General features: G+C 44.7%; 1 protein-coding gene across 1 annotated transcript; it reads left to right on the forward strand.

Annotated features, from left to right (window-relative positions):
• Nucleotides 1–1,892: 1,892 nt before the first annotated feature.
• LOC145348208 (zinc-binding protein A33-like) lies at nucleotides 1,893–18,999 on the forward strand. Its single transcript, XM_080196418.1, has 7 exons — nucleotides 1,893–2,363; nucleotides 2,452–2,547; nucleotides 2,641–2,874; nucleotides 3,058–3,147; nucleotides 3,422–3,444; nucleotides 4,564–4,679; nucleotides 18,449–18,999. Exons 1-7 carry the CDS (start codon nucleotides 1,893–1,895, stop codon nucleotides 18,997–18,999), a joined length of 1,581 nt encoding a protein of 526 aa, XP_080052544.1.
• The last annotated feature ends 956 nt before the right edge of the window (nucleotides 19,000–19,955 follow it).

Genomic DNA, 19,955 nt, shown 5'->3' on the forward strand with positions numbered 1-19,955 from the left:
GTTAATTTGGATTTGATCAGATCCAAGGTTCTGAATAAATAACAATGCCAGTCTGATACAACACAGAAAGAGGTTAACTGGTCCTTTGAATCTGTGAACCTTCAGAGACAGTCCCCATTTCTTGGGCCGTTTTTAATGGGGAATGCTTCCCTGCAGCACTGTGATTCCGTCAGCAGGTGGCAGCGGTGCGCTTTGTAACAATGAAAGACTTGAGTTCACACAGAGTCTCAACCCATCCCAGAAACTGGCTGCACCCGCAATGAATTGCTCACAAGAACAGGAGCAGCCGTCAAGTAGAGAGATTGACACAACTGACAGAAACTTCCCAGATTTTTTTGGCCGGAAATGACAGTCAGAAAATGCCACTGGGCTCCGCACCTTGTCACCCTGGAAAGTTACAATGGTCCGAATATCTATCCCCAGAGAGAATTCACATTTTCCGACACTTTAACGTATAAAATTGCTGCATGATTTGACTCCTGATTGTCTCCGGTCAGATTTTAACGATGAAAACAGAACTACCCGCAGTGCTGATGATGGGTGAGAGAATTTCCCAAAATCGAGGAGAATTCCATCCAGCGGGAGGATTGTCGCCAATGACACAAGCTTCCCAGATTTTCCATGTGTTGAAATGAATGTCAGTAAATTCCTCTGGGCTGTGTAAGGGGAGTCCATGTCCCCAGGACAGATTGTCTTTCCTGTTCTCCACACAGGAGCTGATTAACGCCCAGGCAGTAACAATAATACCCAATGCTCAACACTGTCAGATATATGAAACATTTTACACCATAATCACAGACAATATCTCTGCAATAAAACAAGACATTGATTTCCAACCCACACTGATCTCTCTACCTCTACCTGCCATTTTCCCAACTTCACAAAAATGCCTGTTAATGAATCTGATCCATCGGAAAACTTCACAGCCTGTGTTTTTTCTTGCTGGAATAGTGCGAGTGTTGGGGGAAACTCTTCAGATTCAATCCCAATAGGATGTCGTTTTACCCTCTCCCATTTCCCATGTCCCACAGTCCTGCCCCCACACCCTGTGATGTGCTTCCACTTTATCAGGGACTGGGAGAGCAGAACTGTCAATGTATCAACTCTCTCTCCCTCAACCACTCCATGTGACAGCGAGTTCCACATTCTCCCCACTCTGTGTGAAGAAACTCCGCCCAATATTGGAGGGGAGATTCCACTTCAAATGTTCCCTTATCACCTAAAAGCAAATTACTGCGGATGTTGGAATCTGACGAAGAGACATCCAGACACGAAACGTTAGCTCTGTTCTCTCTCCACAGATGCTGTCAGACCTGCTGAGATTTTCCAGCATTTTCTGTTTTCGCTCCGTCATCAGTTGATGTTTCTCTGGGTCGGAGTCCCTGGGGGGGATTCATAAACATTTATAAAACCGCAAGTTTCTCTTTCTAGAAAACAAACCAAACTTCACAGGTGGAACCCTTTAAATATTTTCCCGATACCTGCTGTGTAAAATGTCTCCTTGACATTTACAGTACTTGATGTTTCAATGTGAGCGGCTGCAGTCATGAACACAATTCAATTTCTGGATCCAGATCTCACACCGAGTTTCACCAGAGCGGTTTTAATCGGCACAGGGTTCAGACTGAAGAGAAATGTAATGGAATCTCGATCCCTCCCAACTCCACCCCTTCTCCCCATTCTGTCTCTGCATCTCTCTCTCTCTCTTTCCACTGTCAACATCCCCGGGAGCCCAACCTGCCCCCGACTGAGTTCAATGATTTCCCTCCGTTATCCTTGAGACTGCGCCAGTTGTTATCTCCAGTGTGAAAGTGGCGGGGACAGGGCCCACTCGGTAATAATAATTCCCTGAGTGCTGCAGTGAACTTTATCAGTAAATACCTGAACTGAGGATGTGCGGCAGTAACTCCGAAACTGAAAGCGGTTTGAATCAGGAAGTGCTGAGTGTGAGCATGGCTTCCAGACAACAGATCCAGAGTTTGACCGAGGAGACAATTTGCCCCATTTGTCTCGATTTCTTCACAGATCCGGTAATACTGGAATGTGACCACAACTTCTGCCGCTCCTGTATCACCCAGTGTTGGGAAAAGAAGGAGATAAACTCCTGCCCGGAATGTAGAGAGGAGTTTCCGGAAAGAAACCTCAGGGTAAATCGGGCCTTAGCGAATCTGGCCGAGAAAGCTCGACAATTAAAGCTGAATCCGAAAGAGAAGGAAAGTAAACTTCACTGTGAGGAACACCAGGAAGAACTGAAGCTGTTTTGTGAAACTGACAAGAAATTGCTCTGTCTGATTTGTAGAGATTCGCGGGATCACAGAGAGCACCGCTGCCTGCCCATTAAAGAAGCTGTTGAAATCTACAAGGTAAAAGGGAAATATTATTTACCTGATAGTTTTATCACATTTTCAACATCCAGCACTTTCATTCTGTGATTTTCTCTCCCAATCCCAGGATCAGCTGAAATCTTCCTTAGATTCTCTCACAGAGAAGAAATCGGCGATTCTAGAAATGGAAGAGAAACAGAAAGGAAAGATTTCTGAAGTTAGGGTAAGGTCTCCCTGTGCTGATTTTCTGGGATCTCGGTTAGTTTTGTTCCCTTTATCACGGGACATTAATTATGTTTCACATTCCATTGGGTAGGAACAGTCGAGCATTCTGCAGACCCACATCACATCCGAGTTCACCAAAATGCGCCAGATTCTCACTGAGAAAGAGCAGCGATTACTCAGAGATCTCAGGGAAGAAGAGGAGAGGATTCGAAAACCTATGGAGAGAAACCTTCGAGAGATTCAGGAGAATTTAAATTCTATTGAGGAGAGATTCTCAAAGTTGCAGAAACAGATGGAGCAAAAAGACCAGCTGATATTTCTGAAGGTGAGGGAATGTATTGCGGCTCAGTTCAGGGAAACTTCAGACAGTCACTAAATAACTGATGGTAATGGTGAAATTAATATGGAATTTACTGAAAAATACTAAGTGAATTGAACAGAATTGTGTGTCCCTTCCTGAACCGTTTTCCTGTTGTCTCGGATCTAATGGCTCCCACACTATCTGCAGATTCCCGGGAATTCCTGTAACCTCCTGAGAATGAGTTTTCTTGATTTTCACACTTGCTTTGTGATTATTTCCATGTTTCCCGAGTTCAATGTATCCCTGGAACTCCCATTGTAATCCGGTTCCAGTTCCATGTTGTGAGTGTGTGGGTGTGTCTGGGACGGTGTGTGAGTCACTGTGTCTGTGAGCAGGACTGATGTTCAATTCCAGTTTATTTGACTCTCCACAATCTTCCTTCCAAAATGCATCACTTTACATTTCCGTGTGAAATCTCATCTGCTCTGAGTCTGCTCAGTTCACCAGCCTGTCGAACTGCTCCTGAAATCTGTTACTGTCATCCTCACTGTTCCTGATTCATTTCTTTCAGGAGGAAGCTTGTCGGAAGAGAAGGTAGGAGATGTTCTTTACTGAAACTCTGCAGTTCGGTAAAATAAACTCAGTGAAGTGTTATTTTGTATTTATTTATTGGTTGTTGTCACAACTTTAGATTTTCGGTCATTAGTTACCAAGACATCACACATTGCAGGAAATGATAAGCTCCGCGTATACACACTGACGAGAACTTTATGATAACTCACCTCATTACATTGATTTTACATAACTGTTCAACGATATTGTAATAAATAACAGGGAAGTGTAAATAATACAACCAGGCCGGAAGTGATCACTTGCCCGATGTTGGCTGTTAGTGTCTGTGACCTTCCCACTGACCGTAAGAGAACCGCAGGGTCCATGTTTCTCAGGAGTGGGACACCCATGTCCCTGCATGGAGCCTGACCAACCCGAGAAAGTCTCAGGTGAAAGGGAGAATGGATTCTAAGTTTATACGAAATAAAAATTGGCTCTGCGTCCTTAACAACACAGAACTTGTATTCATATAGAACTTTTATTGCAAATTAACACTGTAAGGAGTTTCACAGGACCATTATAAAGTAAATTGACACAGAGCCAAACAAGGACATATTAATTTGGATGATAGAGGTAGATTTCAGAGAGCGTCTTCAAGGAAGCAAAAAGAAAGAAAGATAGAGAGGATCAGGGAGAGAATTCCAGAGCTCAGGACCTCGGCAGCTGAAGGTCCAGCTCCCAATGGGGGAGTGACTGAAATCAGAGATGTTCAAGGTGTCGGGAGTAGAGAAGAGCAGCATTCTGGGAGGTTGTGAGCCCAGGGATTGCAGAATTGGATATTCAGCTTTGGCATGTTTTCAGTCTTTGTCTTTGTTCTACAAACTTTGTTTATCATACTGCAAGTGGACAGGCTAAATATTTATCATTTCCTGCAGTCTGTGATGTCTGTTACCAGGTTTTGAACCTTTTTCAGGACATAGCCGTTTCCATTCTCTACCCTTGAAATTAAAAGTCATTTCTTTCTCATTTAGAGAAACAAGATTAACATTTCACTTTGTACATTTTCCCTGTCATCAAAAATGCTGTAAACTTGACCATTTAAATAAGTTCCAAATTCTTCGAACAAATACAAATTCATAGCATCATTTTTACCATTTACAGAATTAGTGACGAGTATATCAAACTCTCAGTATCTGCTGCCGCCCTGCCTATCAGAAAGTACAAAGACCTTTTACAGTACAGAGCATGGAGACAAATGATAAACTTCATTAACCCCGGTAAGTCTCATATTAATTGTCCTGCTTATCAATCCAGTTGTAAATATATTGAATGGGCTCCAAAGATCAGCTTAAATACTCACATTTCCAGTTGTTAATGCCTGCAGACTCCCCATTCTCATATTTCTCTTTCTGAGGTTCCTCTGGGGAAGTGTCTGAAGCCATCAGCACTGTGTGTCAAAGCAGTGAAGGGATCTGTATAACCAGAGGAATAGAGCACCAATCTCAGGATGTGAAATGGAATTGCTCCAGGAGACTGGACTGCTCTCGTCTGTCATTGTGGGAAACATTTTTTTATCATCATTTATCAGGAAGACACACAGACATTAGAGAGCACGTGTTAAACAGCAGATAATCTGTTTGGTGGAATTCGACACCTGAATCAAGAGGATGGATGCAGAAAGTGCGAGTCTGCAGTGGATAAGGGAGGGAATGTGGTGATCTTATTGAAATGTTCAAGATCTGGAATAAAAGGGTGGTTATAAACGTCCACAGGTTTCACATAGTCACAGAGTCTAGATCAAAGCTTTACATCTAGAATAGGGAGGATGACAGGGCAGTTTGGATTGAGTGAGGTTGAGTTATTGAGTGACTCCATTGAGGTAGTAAACCAGTGAACCCATTGCTCACTCGATGAATTTGATCAGAGGCCCAATCCATTCTGAGGGCTGATCTTCAGAACAAAATCTCAGTCCAGTTTCCTGCGGGTTTGCAGTGTGGGAAAATGTCCTGTCGTTCCTGAGGAGGGAACAGGGGACAAGAAATTCTCATGAATACACAGCAGGAGTGAGAGAGAAAGACATTAGAACATAAGAAATAGGAGCAGGAGGAGGCCAGCTAGCCCTTCGAGCCTGCCCCGCCATTCAAGAAGATCATGGCTGATCTGTCGTGTCTCAGTTCCACATTCCCGCCCTGTCCCCATAACCCTTAATCCCCTTGCCTATCAAAAACCTATCAACCCACGTCTTAAATATATTTAGCGAGGCAGCCTCCACCACTTCAACGGGCAGAGAATTCCAGAGATTCACCACCCTTTGAGTGAAGAAGTTCCTCCTCAACTCCATTCTGAACCACCCCCCCTTTATGTTGAGGCTGTGCCCTCTAGTCCTACTGTCCTTCCTGAGTGGGAAGAGCCTCTCCACCTCTATCCTATCCATCCCATTCATCATCTTATATGTCTCAATGAGATCTCCCCTCATTCTTCTCAACTCTAACGAGTACAAGTCTAGTTTATTCAGCCTCTCCTCATAGTTCAACCCCCTCAACTCCGGTATCAGCCTAGTAAACCTCCTCTGCACTCCCTCCAAGGCCAAAATATCCTTGCGTAAGTGCGGCGACCAAAACTGCACACAGTATTCCAGCTGCGGCCTCACCAGTGCCCTGTACTGTTGCAGCAAGACCTCCCTACTTTTATATTCAGTCCCCCTCGCTATGAAGGCCAGCATCCCATTCGCCTTCCTGACCACCTGCTGCACCTGCAGGCTGGGTTTTTGCGACTCATGCACAAGGACCCCGAGGTCCCTCTGCAACGTCTCATGCTGCAGTTTTTCGCCATGTAAGTAATAGTCCTTCCTACCATTATTCCTACCAAAGTGAACAACTTCACACTTGCCAACATGAAATTCCATTTGCCAGTTCCTGGCCCATTCGCCCAGCCTATCTAGATCCTTCTGCAGACTCTCCACACCCTCCACGCAATTTGCCGTTCCACCAATCTTGGTGTCATCAGCAAATTTCGACACCATACACTCGGTTCCCTCCTCCAGATCATCTGTATAAATGGTAAATAGCTGAGGCCCCAGCACTGACCCCTGGGGCACTCCACTCGTCACCAACCACCAATCCGAATAGCACCCATTGACCCCCACTCTCTGCCTCCTATTTGACAGCCAATCCTCTATCCACGCTAACACCCTACCCCCAACTCCATGCCCCCTGACCTTCTGTAATAACCTCTTGTGACGTTCTTTGTCAAACGCCTTCTGAAAATCAAGAAACACCACATCCACCAGCTCTCCTCTATCCACCGCCCTAGACACATCCTCATAGAACTCCAATAAATTCGTCAGACACGACTTCCCCTTAATGTAACTGTGCTGCAGCTGCTCTATCAAGCAATTCCCCTCAAGATGCCTCGCTATTTTCTCCTTGATCACGAATTCTAACATTTTGCCTACAACAGACGTTAAACTAACCGGCCTATAATTCCCTGCCTTTTGCCTGCCACCCTTCTGAAACAACGGCGTAACATTAGCCGTTTTCCAATCTTCCGGCACTTCCCCGGAATCCAGCGACATTTGGAAAATAATCACCAAGGCATCCACTATCACCTCCGTCATTTCTTTCAGAACCCTTGGGTGCATTCCATCCGGTCCTGGGGACTTGTCCACAATCAGTCCCTCCAGTCTGTCGAGCACTGCCTCTCTAGTAACAATAATAACATTCAGGCCCTCCACTCCTACCATCTTTCCATCGCTAACACCCGGCAAATTATTCACGTCCTCCTCCGTGAAGACCGAAACAAAAAAGTTATTCAAGGCCTCAGCCATTTCCCCATCCCCTACCACTAAGTCCCCCCTCTCATCCTCTAAGGGTCCAATGTTCACCCTAGTCAGCCTCTTCCTTTTTATATATTTATAAAAACTCTTACTAACCTTTTTTTTATTAAGCACTAGCCCAGCTTTAGAGTTTATCCTACCCTTCTTTATCAACTTCTTTGTCATTCTTTGTTGACATTTAAACCTCTCCCAATCCTCTTCTCGCCCACTACTCTTAGCTAATCTAACCACATCCGCTTTTAATTTAACACTTTCCTTTACCTCCAGCAAGCAGGAGTAAGAAAAATAACTCACCTCCTGGTCACAGAGAAATCATCAAAAGCTCCCTTCATTCCTGCAGTGTGAGCCTTAACACTTTAGAACCAGTGGAATTATTTTGAGGAACAGTCAGTGTTTGAATGTAGAAAATGAGAAAACCAATGTCCAAGCAAGATCACAGGAACAGCATTGTGATCATGATGAAGTCTTCTGTTTTGATGTTGTCGTTTCTGGTATAAATATTAGAAGGGAAACAGAGCAAGTAACTCCTTTCATTTCTATTAGGGTTTCCAGTGGTCCCTTTAAGACCAGGGATTAATTGTATAGGTTGTTCCTCTGGGTGGGGCATCACCATCCAATGGAAGATCAAGATTGTATTGAGTCTCCAGTTATATCAAATGTCTCCAGTTTGTACAGACAATGTGACTTCTCCTTATGTTTAGTGTGGGAACACTGGATACCTATTTTGCTGCTGCTACATTCTTGTGGGGGTTTGATCTCTGCCATTTTTTACATTCTCATCAGTCATCTGTCCTACCATTCATCTTTGCTCAGTTATATGTTTTTCCATGAATTTGAGCCTTTCCTTAACTTCTTCAGTGAGCCACAGATGGTGGGTCCTCCCATTGGGGACTTTCTTTACAGTAGGAATATATTTATTCTGAATATTCTGAAATATCGTCTTAAATATCTGCCTTTGCTTCTGTGTCGATATATCCCCAAGCCTGGGGACCCAGTTCACTGCAACTAGCTTAGCTTTCATGACCAGATAATTGCCCCTATTTAAGTTTAAAATACCGAACTTAGACCCTCTCTTTTCTCTTTCAAACTGGATTTCAAATTCAATCATATTGTAGTTGCGGCGACCAAGTGCTGCCTTCACTCAGAATTCACTAATTATTCCTGTCACATTACATAAAGACAAGTCTAATATAACCTACTCTCTGGTTAATTCCAGAACGTTCCGCTATGAGAAACTTCCTCGAAAGAATTCTGTGAACTCCCCATCCAGGCAACGACAGCCTGATTTTTCTGGTTTATATTTGGATGAAAATCACCCATGATTATTACTGTCTCTTTATCTGTGACCCACATTGTGGCTACTGTTGCAAGGATTGTCGACAACTCCCACTATTGACTTCTTTCCCCTCCTGTTCCTCATCTCCAAACCGATTTTATATCCAGATCTCCTGAACGAGGATCATCTCCAGCTATTGCACCGATGAGGCCCTTGATAAACAGTGCTCCCACTCCACTTTTACCAAGCTTTCTATTCTTCTTGAATGTTAGTAAATGTTATGCTTTCCTCCTGCATCAATGTCTCTGTAATCAGATCATGTTCATTTACTTCAATATGTGTTATCAATTTGTTAACTTTATTATGAATGTTGTGTGCATTCAGATACAGAGCCTTTAGTTTAATCTTTTTATTATCTTTGTACTAATTAGTCTTGACTCTTGGTGTATTCGTAGGTTTTATCTGTTTGTCCATTCCTGTTATTCTCTGATCCCCATTTCCCATATTATTTTGATGGTTTCTTTACTTGAATCTCCCCCTGGATTTGCCACATATATTCAAGGTAGCTTACCCTCTGAGTTTAGTTTGAAGGCCTTTTTACTTCCCGTGTTATGCAATTTCCTGGAACACTCATTCTAGCAGTTCAGGTGTAGACCGTCCCAACAATGAGGCAGCATGGGGTGGGGGAGGTGGCAAGATAGCACAGTGGTTAACAGGGTCTTGGGTTCGATTCCCAGCTTGGGTCACTGTCTGTGTGTAGTTTGCACGTTCTCCCTGTGCTAGCTTGGGTTTCCTCCTGGTGCTCCGGTTTCCTCCCACATTCTGAAAGACATGCTGGTGAGGTGCATTGACTGGAACAGGGGCCAGACTGTGGTGACTAGGGGAATTTCACAGTAACTTCATTGCAGTGTTCATGCAAGCCTTACTTGTGACAAATAAATAAACTTTAACTTGACTACCGTCCGGTGGTTCTAATATCCACCATATGAAATGTTTTGAAAGGTTAGTCATGGCACGAATCAATTCCAGCCTCCCAGATTGACTGGATCCACAACAGTTGGCCTATCACCGCAAAAGGTCCACAGCAGACGCCATTTCCCCGACCCGACACTCAAACCTGGATCACCTAGTTAACAAGGACACCTGTGTCAGACTCCTATTTATTGACTACAGCTCAGCCTTCAACACCATTATTCCTACAAAACTCATCTTGAAATTCCCTGGCCGATGGCTTGGCTCCTCCCTTTGCAACTGGATCCTAGATTTCTTTTCTACAGACCGCAATCAGTAAGGACAGGTAACAACATCTCCTCTGTGATCATCCTCAACTCCAGTGCTCCACAAGGCTATTTCCTCAGTCCCTGACGATACTCCTCAAACACCTATGACCATGTGGCCAAATTCCCCTCCAGCCCAATATTCAAATTTGCTGATGATACAACCGTAGTGGGTCAAATCTCAAACAATGATGAGATGGGCTACAGGAAAGAGATAGAGAATCTGGCAATATGGTGTGACGACAATCTCCCGCAGTGTCGTAAAATGAACGAGAGTCATCAACTTCAGGAAATGTATTGGAGGGCATGCTCGTGTCTACAAAAACAGGGAGGAAGAGGAAATGGTCGAGAGCTTCAGATTTCAAGGTGTTCAGATCACTAATAGTCTGTCCTGATCCCTCCATGCCAATACGACAGTTAAGAAAGATCAACAGTGCCTGTACTTTCTCAAGAGGCTTAGGAAGTTTAGCATGACCACCATGACTCTCACCAACTTTTACAGATGCACCATAGAAAGCATTGATATGGCTCCTGCTTTGACCAAGACCGCAACAAACTACAAAGTGTAGCCTAATCCATCATGCAAACCAGCCCCCCATCCATTGACTCCGTCTACACTTCCCGCTGCCTCAGGGAAAGCAGCCAGCATAATCAAGTATTCCGTGCATCCTGGGCATATTCTCTTCCAACTTCTTGTATCTGTCGGGAAAAAGATACAAAAGTCTCAGAATACGTACAAACCAACTCAAGAACAGCTTCTTCCTTGCTGCCATCAGACTTTTGATTGGTGTTATCATATATTAAGCTGGCTTTCTCTTCACCCCATCTGTAACTGTAACACTATATTCGGCATCGTATACTTTCCTTCTCTCATATGTACTCTATGAATAGTACTTTTCATCTGTACAGCCTGCAAGAAACAATATTTTTCACAGCATAAATGTGACAGTAATAAATCAAATCAAAACAACCCACTATCCCCAATACTGGTGCCAATGCCCATGATCCAGACACCAGCCTTTGAACATTCATTTTTGCCTCTCATTTTCCCTCTGCCAGTTTACATGTAGCTCAGGTAATGATCCAGGGATTATTACCTTTGAGGTTCTGCTCCTTAATTTGTACCGAGCCTCTCATGGTGACTATGCCCTTTACAGACATCCCAAATACCCCTGCTTGTGTGACCACTTCCCTCCAACCTCAGTGTCCCAGCCCACAATATCACATTGATTGACCATTAGAGGAGTGGACCAGGACAATCTTCTTTGCTTGTCCTTTCTATGTCTTTGGTGCCTAAATAGTCCACGCCAACTGGATCCTCCCACTTACAGTGAAAATTCCTCTCCAGCTCAGAACTCTGGTACGATCAAGCAACTGAGTTGTCTGGGCTCTCGCTTTTGCTGAAGAGATCAGTACCTGTGTCCCACACTATATTGTCCGCTACTGCCACCACATTCCTGTTTGTTATCCCCAACTTGGTAGGCTTCCTGTATCATAGTGCCATGGTTAGACTGCTCACTTATTTTTCAGCCTTTCCTTTCATCCACACAGATTATAAGCACCTCAAATCTTTTCAACAACTGCAAAGTCTGAGGTTCCTCCATTACTGTCTGCTCAGTCCCTTTCCTTATCTTACTCTCAATCACATCTTCCTGTCACTCACTGCTGACCAAAACAGATGACCCTATTCTAAGAGGTGTGACCATATTCCAGATCAAATTATCCAGGGATTTCTCCCATTCCCTTTCATTGTGCAGTGTCTGCAGTTCAGCCTCTAACTCACTCATTCTGATCTGGAAGTCCTCCAGCTGCTTACACTTTCTGTAGATGTGTTAGTCATGGATTACCTGGACATCCAAAATCACACATTCCTCAACTGCAACAGAACACCTGTCTTGCATTGTTCCTCATGTTATCTACTTAAATTTAATTAAATTACTCACCGAATTAACTTAGAATAATTCCAATGATAACCACATTTCTTTCCCCTGTGCATTTCATTCCCGCATGAACCTGATTCGCCCCTCACTCAGTCTCCATCCCAGTCCAGCACAGTCACCTGTCTCATGCACCTATTACTGGCCATGCATTTTGAAAGATGTGTCTTATTTATAGACCGTCTGCTGAGTCGCTTGCTAGTTTTACTTCCTGCTGCACTGATTAACATGATGTGGGTATGCCGGCGGAGGGAAGCCTCGAAAGCTTGTGAGTCTATTATCAAATAAATCGGTTGGACTAAAACCTGGTGTTGTCAGACTTTGCACTGATTAACACTCATGAACGAATTGATTTCAGGTGGTTGACAGATAACTGCCACTCCAGATAGTTCTCTAGTTAACATAGAATCTAGAAGCAGGAGTAGGCCATTTGGCCCTTCAAACATGCTCTGCTTTTTAATTTGATCATGCCGGATCATCAAATTCAATATCCTGATCCCCCCTTCTCCCCATATCTCTTGATCCATTAGCCCCAAGAACTATATCTAATTTCTTTTTGAAATCACACAACATTTTGGCCTCAACTACAGTCAGTTATTGTGAATTCCACAGATTCACCATCCTCTGGGTGAAGAAATTTCTCCTCACCTCAGTTCTAAAAGGTTTACCCCTTATCCTCAAACTATGACCCCTCGTTCCAGACTCCTCCACAATTTGGAACATTCTTTACGAATCTATCCTGTCTAACTCTGTTAGGAATTTAAAGTTTCTATGAGATCCCCTTTTCACCCTTCTAAACTGCAGTGACGATAATCCTAACCGACTTAGTCTCTCCTCATGTGACAGACCTGCCACCCCAGAAATCAGCCTGGTAAACCTTTGCTGTATTCCCTCTATAGCAAGGACATCCTTCCTCAGATGAGGAGGTCAAAACTGCACACAGTAGTCCAGGTGTGGCCTCACCAATGTGCAATATAATTGCAGCAAAACGTCCCCATTCCAATACTCAAATCCTCTCACGATGAAGGTCAACATATCAAAGAACAAAGAAAGTGACAGCACAGGAACACGCTCATTGGCCCTCCAAGCCTGCATCGACCATGCTGTCCAACTGAACTAAAACCTCCTGCCCTTCTGGGAACCATATCCCTCCATTCCCACCCTATTCATGTATTTGTCAAGACTCCCCTTAAAAGCCACAATCGTATCTCCTTCCACCTCTCTCGGCAGAGAGTCCCAGACACCTATCACCCTCTGTGTAAAAAAACTTACCTCGTACATCTCCTATAAACCTTGTCCCTCGCAACTTTAACTTATGCTCACTAGTAATTGACTCTTCCACCTTGGGAGAAAGCTTCTGAATATCGACTCTGTCTATGCCCCTCATAATCTATCAATTCTCCCCTCAACCTCCATCGTTCCAGTGAGAACAAAACAAGCTTCTCCAACCTCTCGTCATATTTAATGCCCTCCATAGCCCAGGGCCTGATGGGATATAGCCCAGAATACTGAGAGAGGCAAGGGAGGAAATTGCTGGGGCCTTGAGTGAAATCTTTGCATCCTCACTAGCTACAGAGAAGGTCCCAGAGGATTGGAGAATACCTAATGTTGTTCCTACGTTTAAGAAGGGTAGCAAGAATAATCCAGGTAATTCCAATCCGATGAGCCTCACTTCAGTAGTCGGGAAATTATTGGAGAGGATTCTTCGAGACAGGATATATTCCCACTTGGAAATAAGTGGACGTATTAGTGAGAGCCAACATGGTTTTGCGAAGGGGAGGTCGTGTCTTACGAACTTGATCGAGTTTTTCGAGGAAGTGACAAAGATGACTGATGAGAGTAGGGCAGTGGATGTTGTCTACATGGACTTCAGTAAGGCCTTTGACAAGGTCCCTCATGACTGACTGGTGCAGAAGCTAAAGTTGCATGGGATCAGAGGTGAACTAGCAAAGTGGATAAAGTCAAAGAAGACAGAGCGTAGGAATGAAAGGCTGAGTTTCTGAATGGAGGGCTGTGACAAGTGGTGATCCTTAGGGATCAGTACTGGGATCTTTGCTGTTTGTAATATATATAAATGATTTGAAGGAAAATGTAACTGGATGGATTAGTAAGATTGCGGATGACGAAAAGGTTGGTGGATTTGTGGATAGCGATGAGGACCATCAGGGGATACAGCAGTTGGAGACTTGGGCAGAGAGATGGCAGATGGAAATTGATCTGGGCAAATTTTTTACTCAGAGAGTGGGTGCCTGGAACTGGGTTGCCGGGGAAGGTAGTGGAAGCGGATACCGTAGTGACTTTTAAGGGGCGTCTTGACAAGTACATGAATTGGAGGGAACAGAGGGATATGGTCCCCAAAAGGGTAGAGGGTTTTAGTTAAGTTGGGCAGCATGGTCGGTGTAGAATTGGAAGGCCGAAGGGCCTGTTCCTATGCTGTTTGTTAAACTGATCCTTTTTCCGAAATCCTGACTGTGCCCAAGTTCACCATTATTTTCTCAGTGTTCAGTTATTACATCATTTGTTACAGATCCTAGCATTTTCCTTCGGACTAATGTCAGGCTAACAAGTTTTTCATTCTCCATGTTCTCTCTCCCTTCTTTCTTAAACATCGGAGTTACATTTGCACCTTCCAATCTGCAGGAACAATTGCAGGGTCTGTAGAATTTTGAAAGATAACCACCAATGCATCAACTTTCTTGACAGTCACTACTTTCAGCATCTGAGATAGAGACCACCAAGTTTGGGGAAATTTATCTACTTCAAATCTCATTCATTTCTCTATTTCTGCTATTCTTATAAGCATAAACGCATCTTGTTGTTCCTCATTAATGCCAGTCACGTGATCCTCCATTATTTATGGAAGGCTTTTAATGAATGGTGATCATTGACATTTGGACAGATTTTTGAGAAAGTCTGTGTGTTCTGCCTTGGTCGTGTCATCTAACATGAGGTTTGAGGTGTGTGTGAGACCAGTGCCTGGAGCTGTGAGGTAGCAGCTGACCAATGCACCACTGTGCGTTGTGTTTCTTTCAAATTATGGAATCTTATGGCTTTATCCTCTTAGTGAGTAATTAGGATTTCCTTTTAATTCATGCTTACCTCGTTCATTATTCATGTATAAGATATATAGTATGACTGTTTGCTTTGTTGACTCTTTAATAGAAAAAATTATTCCTCACTTTCCCACTTACTCTAATTCAGGGTCCTGGCGAGTCAGAGACAATGCAGACAGGCAAAGGGAGTTAAGACACCAATCCATCACAGGGCACACACTCACACACAAAAATTAAAGGGGCAATTTAACATTGCCAATCCACCTAATCCACACATCATTGATGTGGGGAGGAAACGGGAGCACCCGGAGGAAACCCATGCAGACACAGGGAGAACGTGCAAACCTCAACACAGACAGTGACCCACGGTTGGAATTGAACTCATGTCTCTGGAGCTGTGAGGCAGCATTGCCAACCTGACGCTGTCTCAAAAATTATTGTATTTCTTTCAAATTATTGAATCTCATGGCTTTATACCCTTCTTCAGTAACTGGGATTTCAAAGTTGCTCTGTGCACCAAAAAAAACGTTGATTGTTCCTATTCTGAACGTAACCAAATATGGAACCTCATCCAATATTGTGACAAATTTGGTGTCTGTTCTGATATCGCGCTGAGAAACTCAGAACTTTAGTGTAGAGAGGGATCTGGATGTCCTGGTGTAAAAATCACAAAACCTTAGTCTGCATTTACAGGAAGTAATTAGGAATATCAATGGAATGTTAGTGTTTATTGGAAGGACAATCAAATTTAAAAAATTGTGCCTGCAAGCATACAGGGACTTAGTGAGGCTGCATTTGGAGGAATGTGCAATATTTTGATCTCCTTCCGTAAGATCATGAGATCATAAGACAAAGGTAGGCCATTTGGCTCATTGAGTCTGCTCTGCCATTCAATGAGATCAGGACTGGTCTGATGTGATAATCCTCCAACTCCATTTTCCCACCTTATTTCCATAACCCTGATTCCATTACTGATTAAAAATCTGTCCCTCTCAGCCCCAAAGATATGTTCCAGTCTTTACACCTCTCTGCAGTGAAGAGTTCCAAGAATTCACTACCTCTGAGAGAAGAAATTCCTCCTCATTCCTGTCTTAAATGGATAAGCCTTTGCCCTGAGAATATGTCCTTTGGTCGTGGACTCTCCCACAAGGGGAAACAAACTATCAGCATCCAAGCTGTCAAGCCCCCTGAGAATCCTGTATGTATCAACAAGGTCACCTCTCATTCTTCTTAACTCCAATGAGTACAGGTCCAATCTACTTAGCCTTGATTGTTAAAAATATCCCACCATATTTGGAATCAATCAAATTAACTTTCTCTGGACTGCTTTTAATGTTGGCACGTCTTTTCTGAGTTCAGGGGATGAAAACAGTATTCCAGGTGTCGTCGAACTAGTCACTTGTACAGTTCTAGTTCAATTAAGGTCAATATTCCATTTGTCTTCCCTAACACTTGCTGAGTTTGCATGCCAGCTTTTTTGTGATTTATGCTCAAGGACCCCAAATCCCTCTGTGCTGCAGCTTTCTGCAGTCTTTCTCTATTTAAATAATATCCAGCTCCTTTATTCTTCCCACAAATCTGCATAACTTCACATTTTCCTGCATTATTTTTCATCTGCCAAGCTTTCACCCACACACCTAATTTTTTTTATCCCTCTGTAGACCCTGTCATCCTCAGCACTTGCCTTCCCACCTATTTTTGTGTCATCTCAAATTTAGCAGTAGTACATTCACTTCCCTTATGCAAATTATTAATATACATAATATAAGAAATGACCATTGAATTAGAGACTGATTCCTGGGATGAAGGCAGTTATATTATCATGAAAGCCTGAGCAGATTTGGCCTATATCCATTGGAGTTTAGCAGAATGAGAGGTGATCTTATTGAAACATAGAAGACACTGAGGGGACTCGACAGGATTGATGCTGAGTGGATGTTTCCCTGGTGATGGCGTCTTGTATAGTGCACGTTTTGAAAATTAGCAATCTCGCATTTAATACAGAAATGAGATTTTGTTTTCTATCAGAGGGTCATTTGTGTTGGAATTCTCGACCTCAGTGAGCAGTGGAGGCCAGATCACTGACAATATTCAATCAGATCAGTCATGATCTTGTTCAGAGCAGGCTCGAGGGGCCAAATGGCCTACTCCTGTTCCGAATTCTTTTGTTCTTGGAATTGAGGTTTTGTGTGATATCTTACAGACTCGGATTGTGAACAATCTGTATAGTGACACTTACACAATGTTTCACAGAGATATCACCTCCCACCCGCTGTCTCCAGCTTTCTCTCCTCTACCTCTGTCCCCTCTCCCTCTCTCCTCAACCTTGACCGTCACCCCCACCCCCCCACTCTCCTTCTCACAGCCTGTCTTCCCTCACTCAAATTCTTCTTCCCCAACCCTGCTATCTCTCTCTCCTTCCACTCCCTGTCACTTATGCACTCCTCTGCTCACATACTCCCCACTTCTCCCCACTAACTTCTTTCCACCTACATTCTCTCCCTCCCCTTTTCCCTCTCTCACTCACCTCCCATTCTTCCTTTGTCTCTCCCTCTTTAATTCGTCTCTTCTTCCTACTTTGTGTGGCATGGTGGCTCAGTGGTTCGCATCGCTGCCCCACAGAGCCAGGGAGCCGCTTTCGATTCCTGGTTTGGGTCACGTCTGTGCAGAATCTACACATTCTCCCTCACATCTGTGTGGGTTTCCTTCCACAGGTCGAAAGACATGCTGGTTCGTGATGCTAAATTCTCCCTCAGTGTACCCGAACAGGCACCGAAGTGTGGTGACTAGGGAATTTTCACACTAACTTCATTACACTGTTAATGTAAGCCTACTTGTGACACTAATTAACTTGGAAATCAATCTGTCCCGCAATCTCTCTCCCATTTCCCACAACCATCCCATCTCTCTGCCAGCCACTCATTTGTCCCTCCTGCTCCCTGACCCTGCTCCTCACCCACTCTCTCTCAGCACCTTCCTATTCTCCCCCATCGACACATAATCTCTCTCCACCTCACCTCCTATCCCCTTCCCTCATCATTCTGGTATACTTCTCCCCCTCACTCTCTTCTCTTCAGACTCTCTCCCCTTTCCCTCTCTCTCACATTCTTCCATGCCCCTCCTGCTTTATTTCCCATCCTGTCTTTACATGGAAGGGTCTGTTTATTTCTTCCTCCCACACTACCTGCCTTCCAGATGCTCTCTCTACTCTGCCCTTTCTTTCTCACCCACCATCCCAATCCCTGTCATCTGCTCTGCCGTTCTCTCTCCTGCTTCCACGCTCAAAACATCCCACTCTGAATCTCCCACATCCCACTCTCAATCTCCCTCTTTGCACTCCGGCTCCCTCCAGTCCCTCTCATTCCTGCCTCTTTTCTCTCTTCCCAACTGCACCCCTCCACCTATCTTCTCATCCCCCCTCCCTATCTCTCTGTCACTCACTATCTTCTCTCCCCTCTTCCCTGCCTCTCCTTTGTGGTCTATTCCCCCTCCTCTCCCCTCCCTCCGGCTCCATGTTACCATGCCATTCCTGCTTCCACTCTCTCCTCCCCCTCATTCTCCCCTCCCCCTCACAAACCTCTCTCCTCTCTTCCTCACTCCTCACACTCTCTCTCCTCCCCACCCGCTCTCTCTAAATGACTGACTGCGTTATTTTAACTTTCCCCCAGCTCCAGCCTCTCTGACTCTGGATCCGAACACAGCGAATCCCCGGCTCATCCTGTCTGAGGAGCGGAGCAGTGTGAGACTCGGAGACAAACAGCAGCCGCTCCCTGACACCCCGGAGAGGTTTAATCCCTGGGGCTGTGTCCTGGGATCAGAGGGATTCACATCAGGGAGACATTACTGGGAGGTGGAGGTTGGGGAGAAGACATGGTGGAGTCTGGGGGTGGCCCGAGAGTCTGTGAAGAGGAAAGGGGGAATCTCCCTGAGACCTGAGTCCGGATTCTGGATTGTGAGGCTGAGACCAGGAAGAGGTTATTTTGCCTTCACCTCCCCCTCAGAGACCCCCCTCACCCCGAGTGTGAATCCCCGGAAGATCGGGGTTTTCCTGGACTATGAGGGTGGACAGGTGTCATTTTACAATGCGGACAACATGTCCCATCTCCACACTTTCACCCACACTTTCACTGAGAGAATCTTTCCCATCTTCAGCCCGGGATTGAATATCGACGGGAAAAACTCGGCGCCGCTGACAATCTGCGGGATTAAAGGTCTCTAACAGATCCATCCCATAATTTCACACCGTCTCCCTGCCTCCTGCCAGCTGTAAACTGATGGAACATGTTCATATTGTGGTTATTATATAGAATTATAATTTACACTGGGGGCTTCATGATTACATTTGTAAAATGATTCTTCAAGCAAAACAATCTGTGAACCGCTGGAATCGAAACATTTTTTCTCAAAGATTCCACAGTTCATCATTAAATCCAAGAAGCAGAAACTCAACATGTTGTTTGTGTCTGTCACTGAGTGAGGGAGGCGGGGTTCCGGGGAATGGAGAAGTCGATTGGTCGGCGCTCCTGTCACTCTGAGCGAGGGAGGCGGGTTCCCGGTGACTGGACAAGCCGATGGGTCAGTGTTGCTGTCATTTACATTGAGGGGGCGGTTCGGGGAGGGACTGTCGATTGGTTGCTATAACTGTCAATCAGAGAAGAAGCGGGTGATCTTGGCATCGGAATTGGCCCGGTCACTGAGACTGAGGGAGGCGGGGTTCATGAAGCTTAGAAGGCGATTGGTTCGCGATCCTATCATTCTGAGCCAGAACACCGATCTTTGGGGAATCTGAAGGGCGATTGGTCAATCTACCTGTCAGTCATGGTGAGAGAGGCGGGATTTCAAGTGTTCCGTAAGACGACTGGTTGTTGTGTCTTTCATTCAGATTACGGGGCGGGTTTCCGAGCAGTGGGGAAGCCGATTGGTCAGAGTGACTTCAGGAGCCGATCTGCGGCATGTGGAGGCCGATTGGTCAGCGCTGCTGTCACTCAGACTGAGAAAGGCGGGATTCCTGTTATCCCGGATGCCGATTTTCCCTTCCTGCTGTCATTCAGAGTCACGGGGTCGGGAGCTCTGCCAATTGGGGAGGTGGAGTGCCTGAAGTGCCTTTCAGTCATCTGAAGGGCGAGGTGTTTGCGGAAATTGGAGATGATTGGCTGCATCTCTTGTCCCTCTGTG

This window comes from Carcharhinus amblyrhynchos, chromosome 9, assembly GCF_965287045.1.
Source record: "Carcharhinus amblyrhynchos chromosome 9, sCarAmb.v2.hapA, whole genome shotgun sequence".
Taxonomy (NCBI): Eukaryota; Metazoa; Chordata; class Chondrichthyes; order Carcharhiniformes; family Carcharhinidae; genus Carcharhinus; species Carcharhinus amblyrhynchos.

Bases quoted from the DNA above. Each gene is read 5' to 3' on its own strand.
- LOC145348208 (XM_080196418.1), top strand. From the start codon at position 1,893: ATGTGCGGCAGTAACTCCGAAACTGAAAGCGGTTTGAATCAGGAAGTG. The intron at 2,548-2,640 runs GTAAGGTCTCCC...TCCATTGGGTAG, and splicing joins GAAAGATTTCTGAAGTTAGG to GAACAGTCGAGCATTCTGCA. The intron at 4,680-18,448 runs GTAAGTCTCATA...ACTTTCCCCCAG, and splicing joins GATAAACTTCATTAACCCCG to CTCCAGCCTCTCTGACTCTG.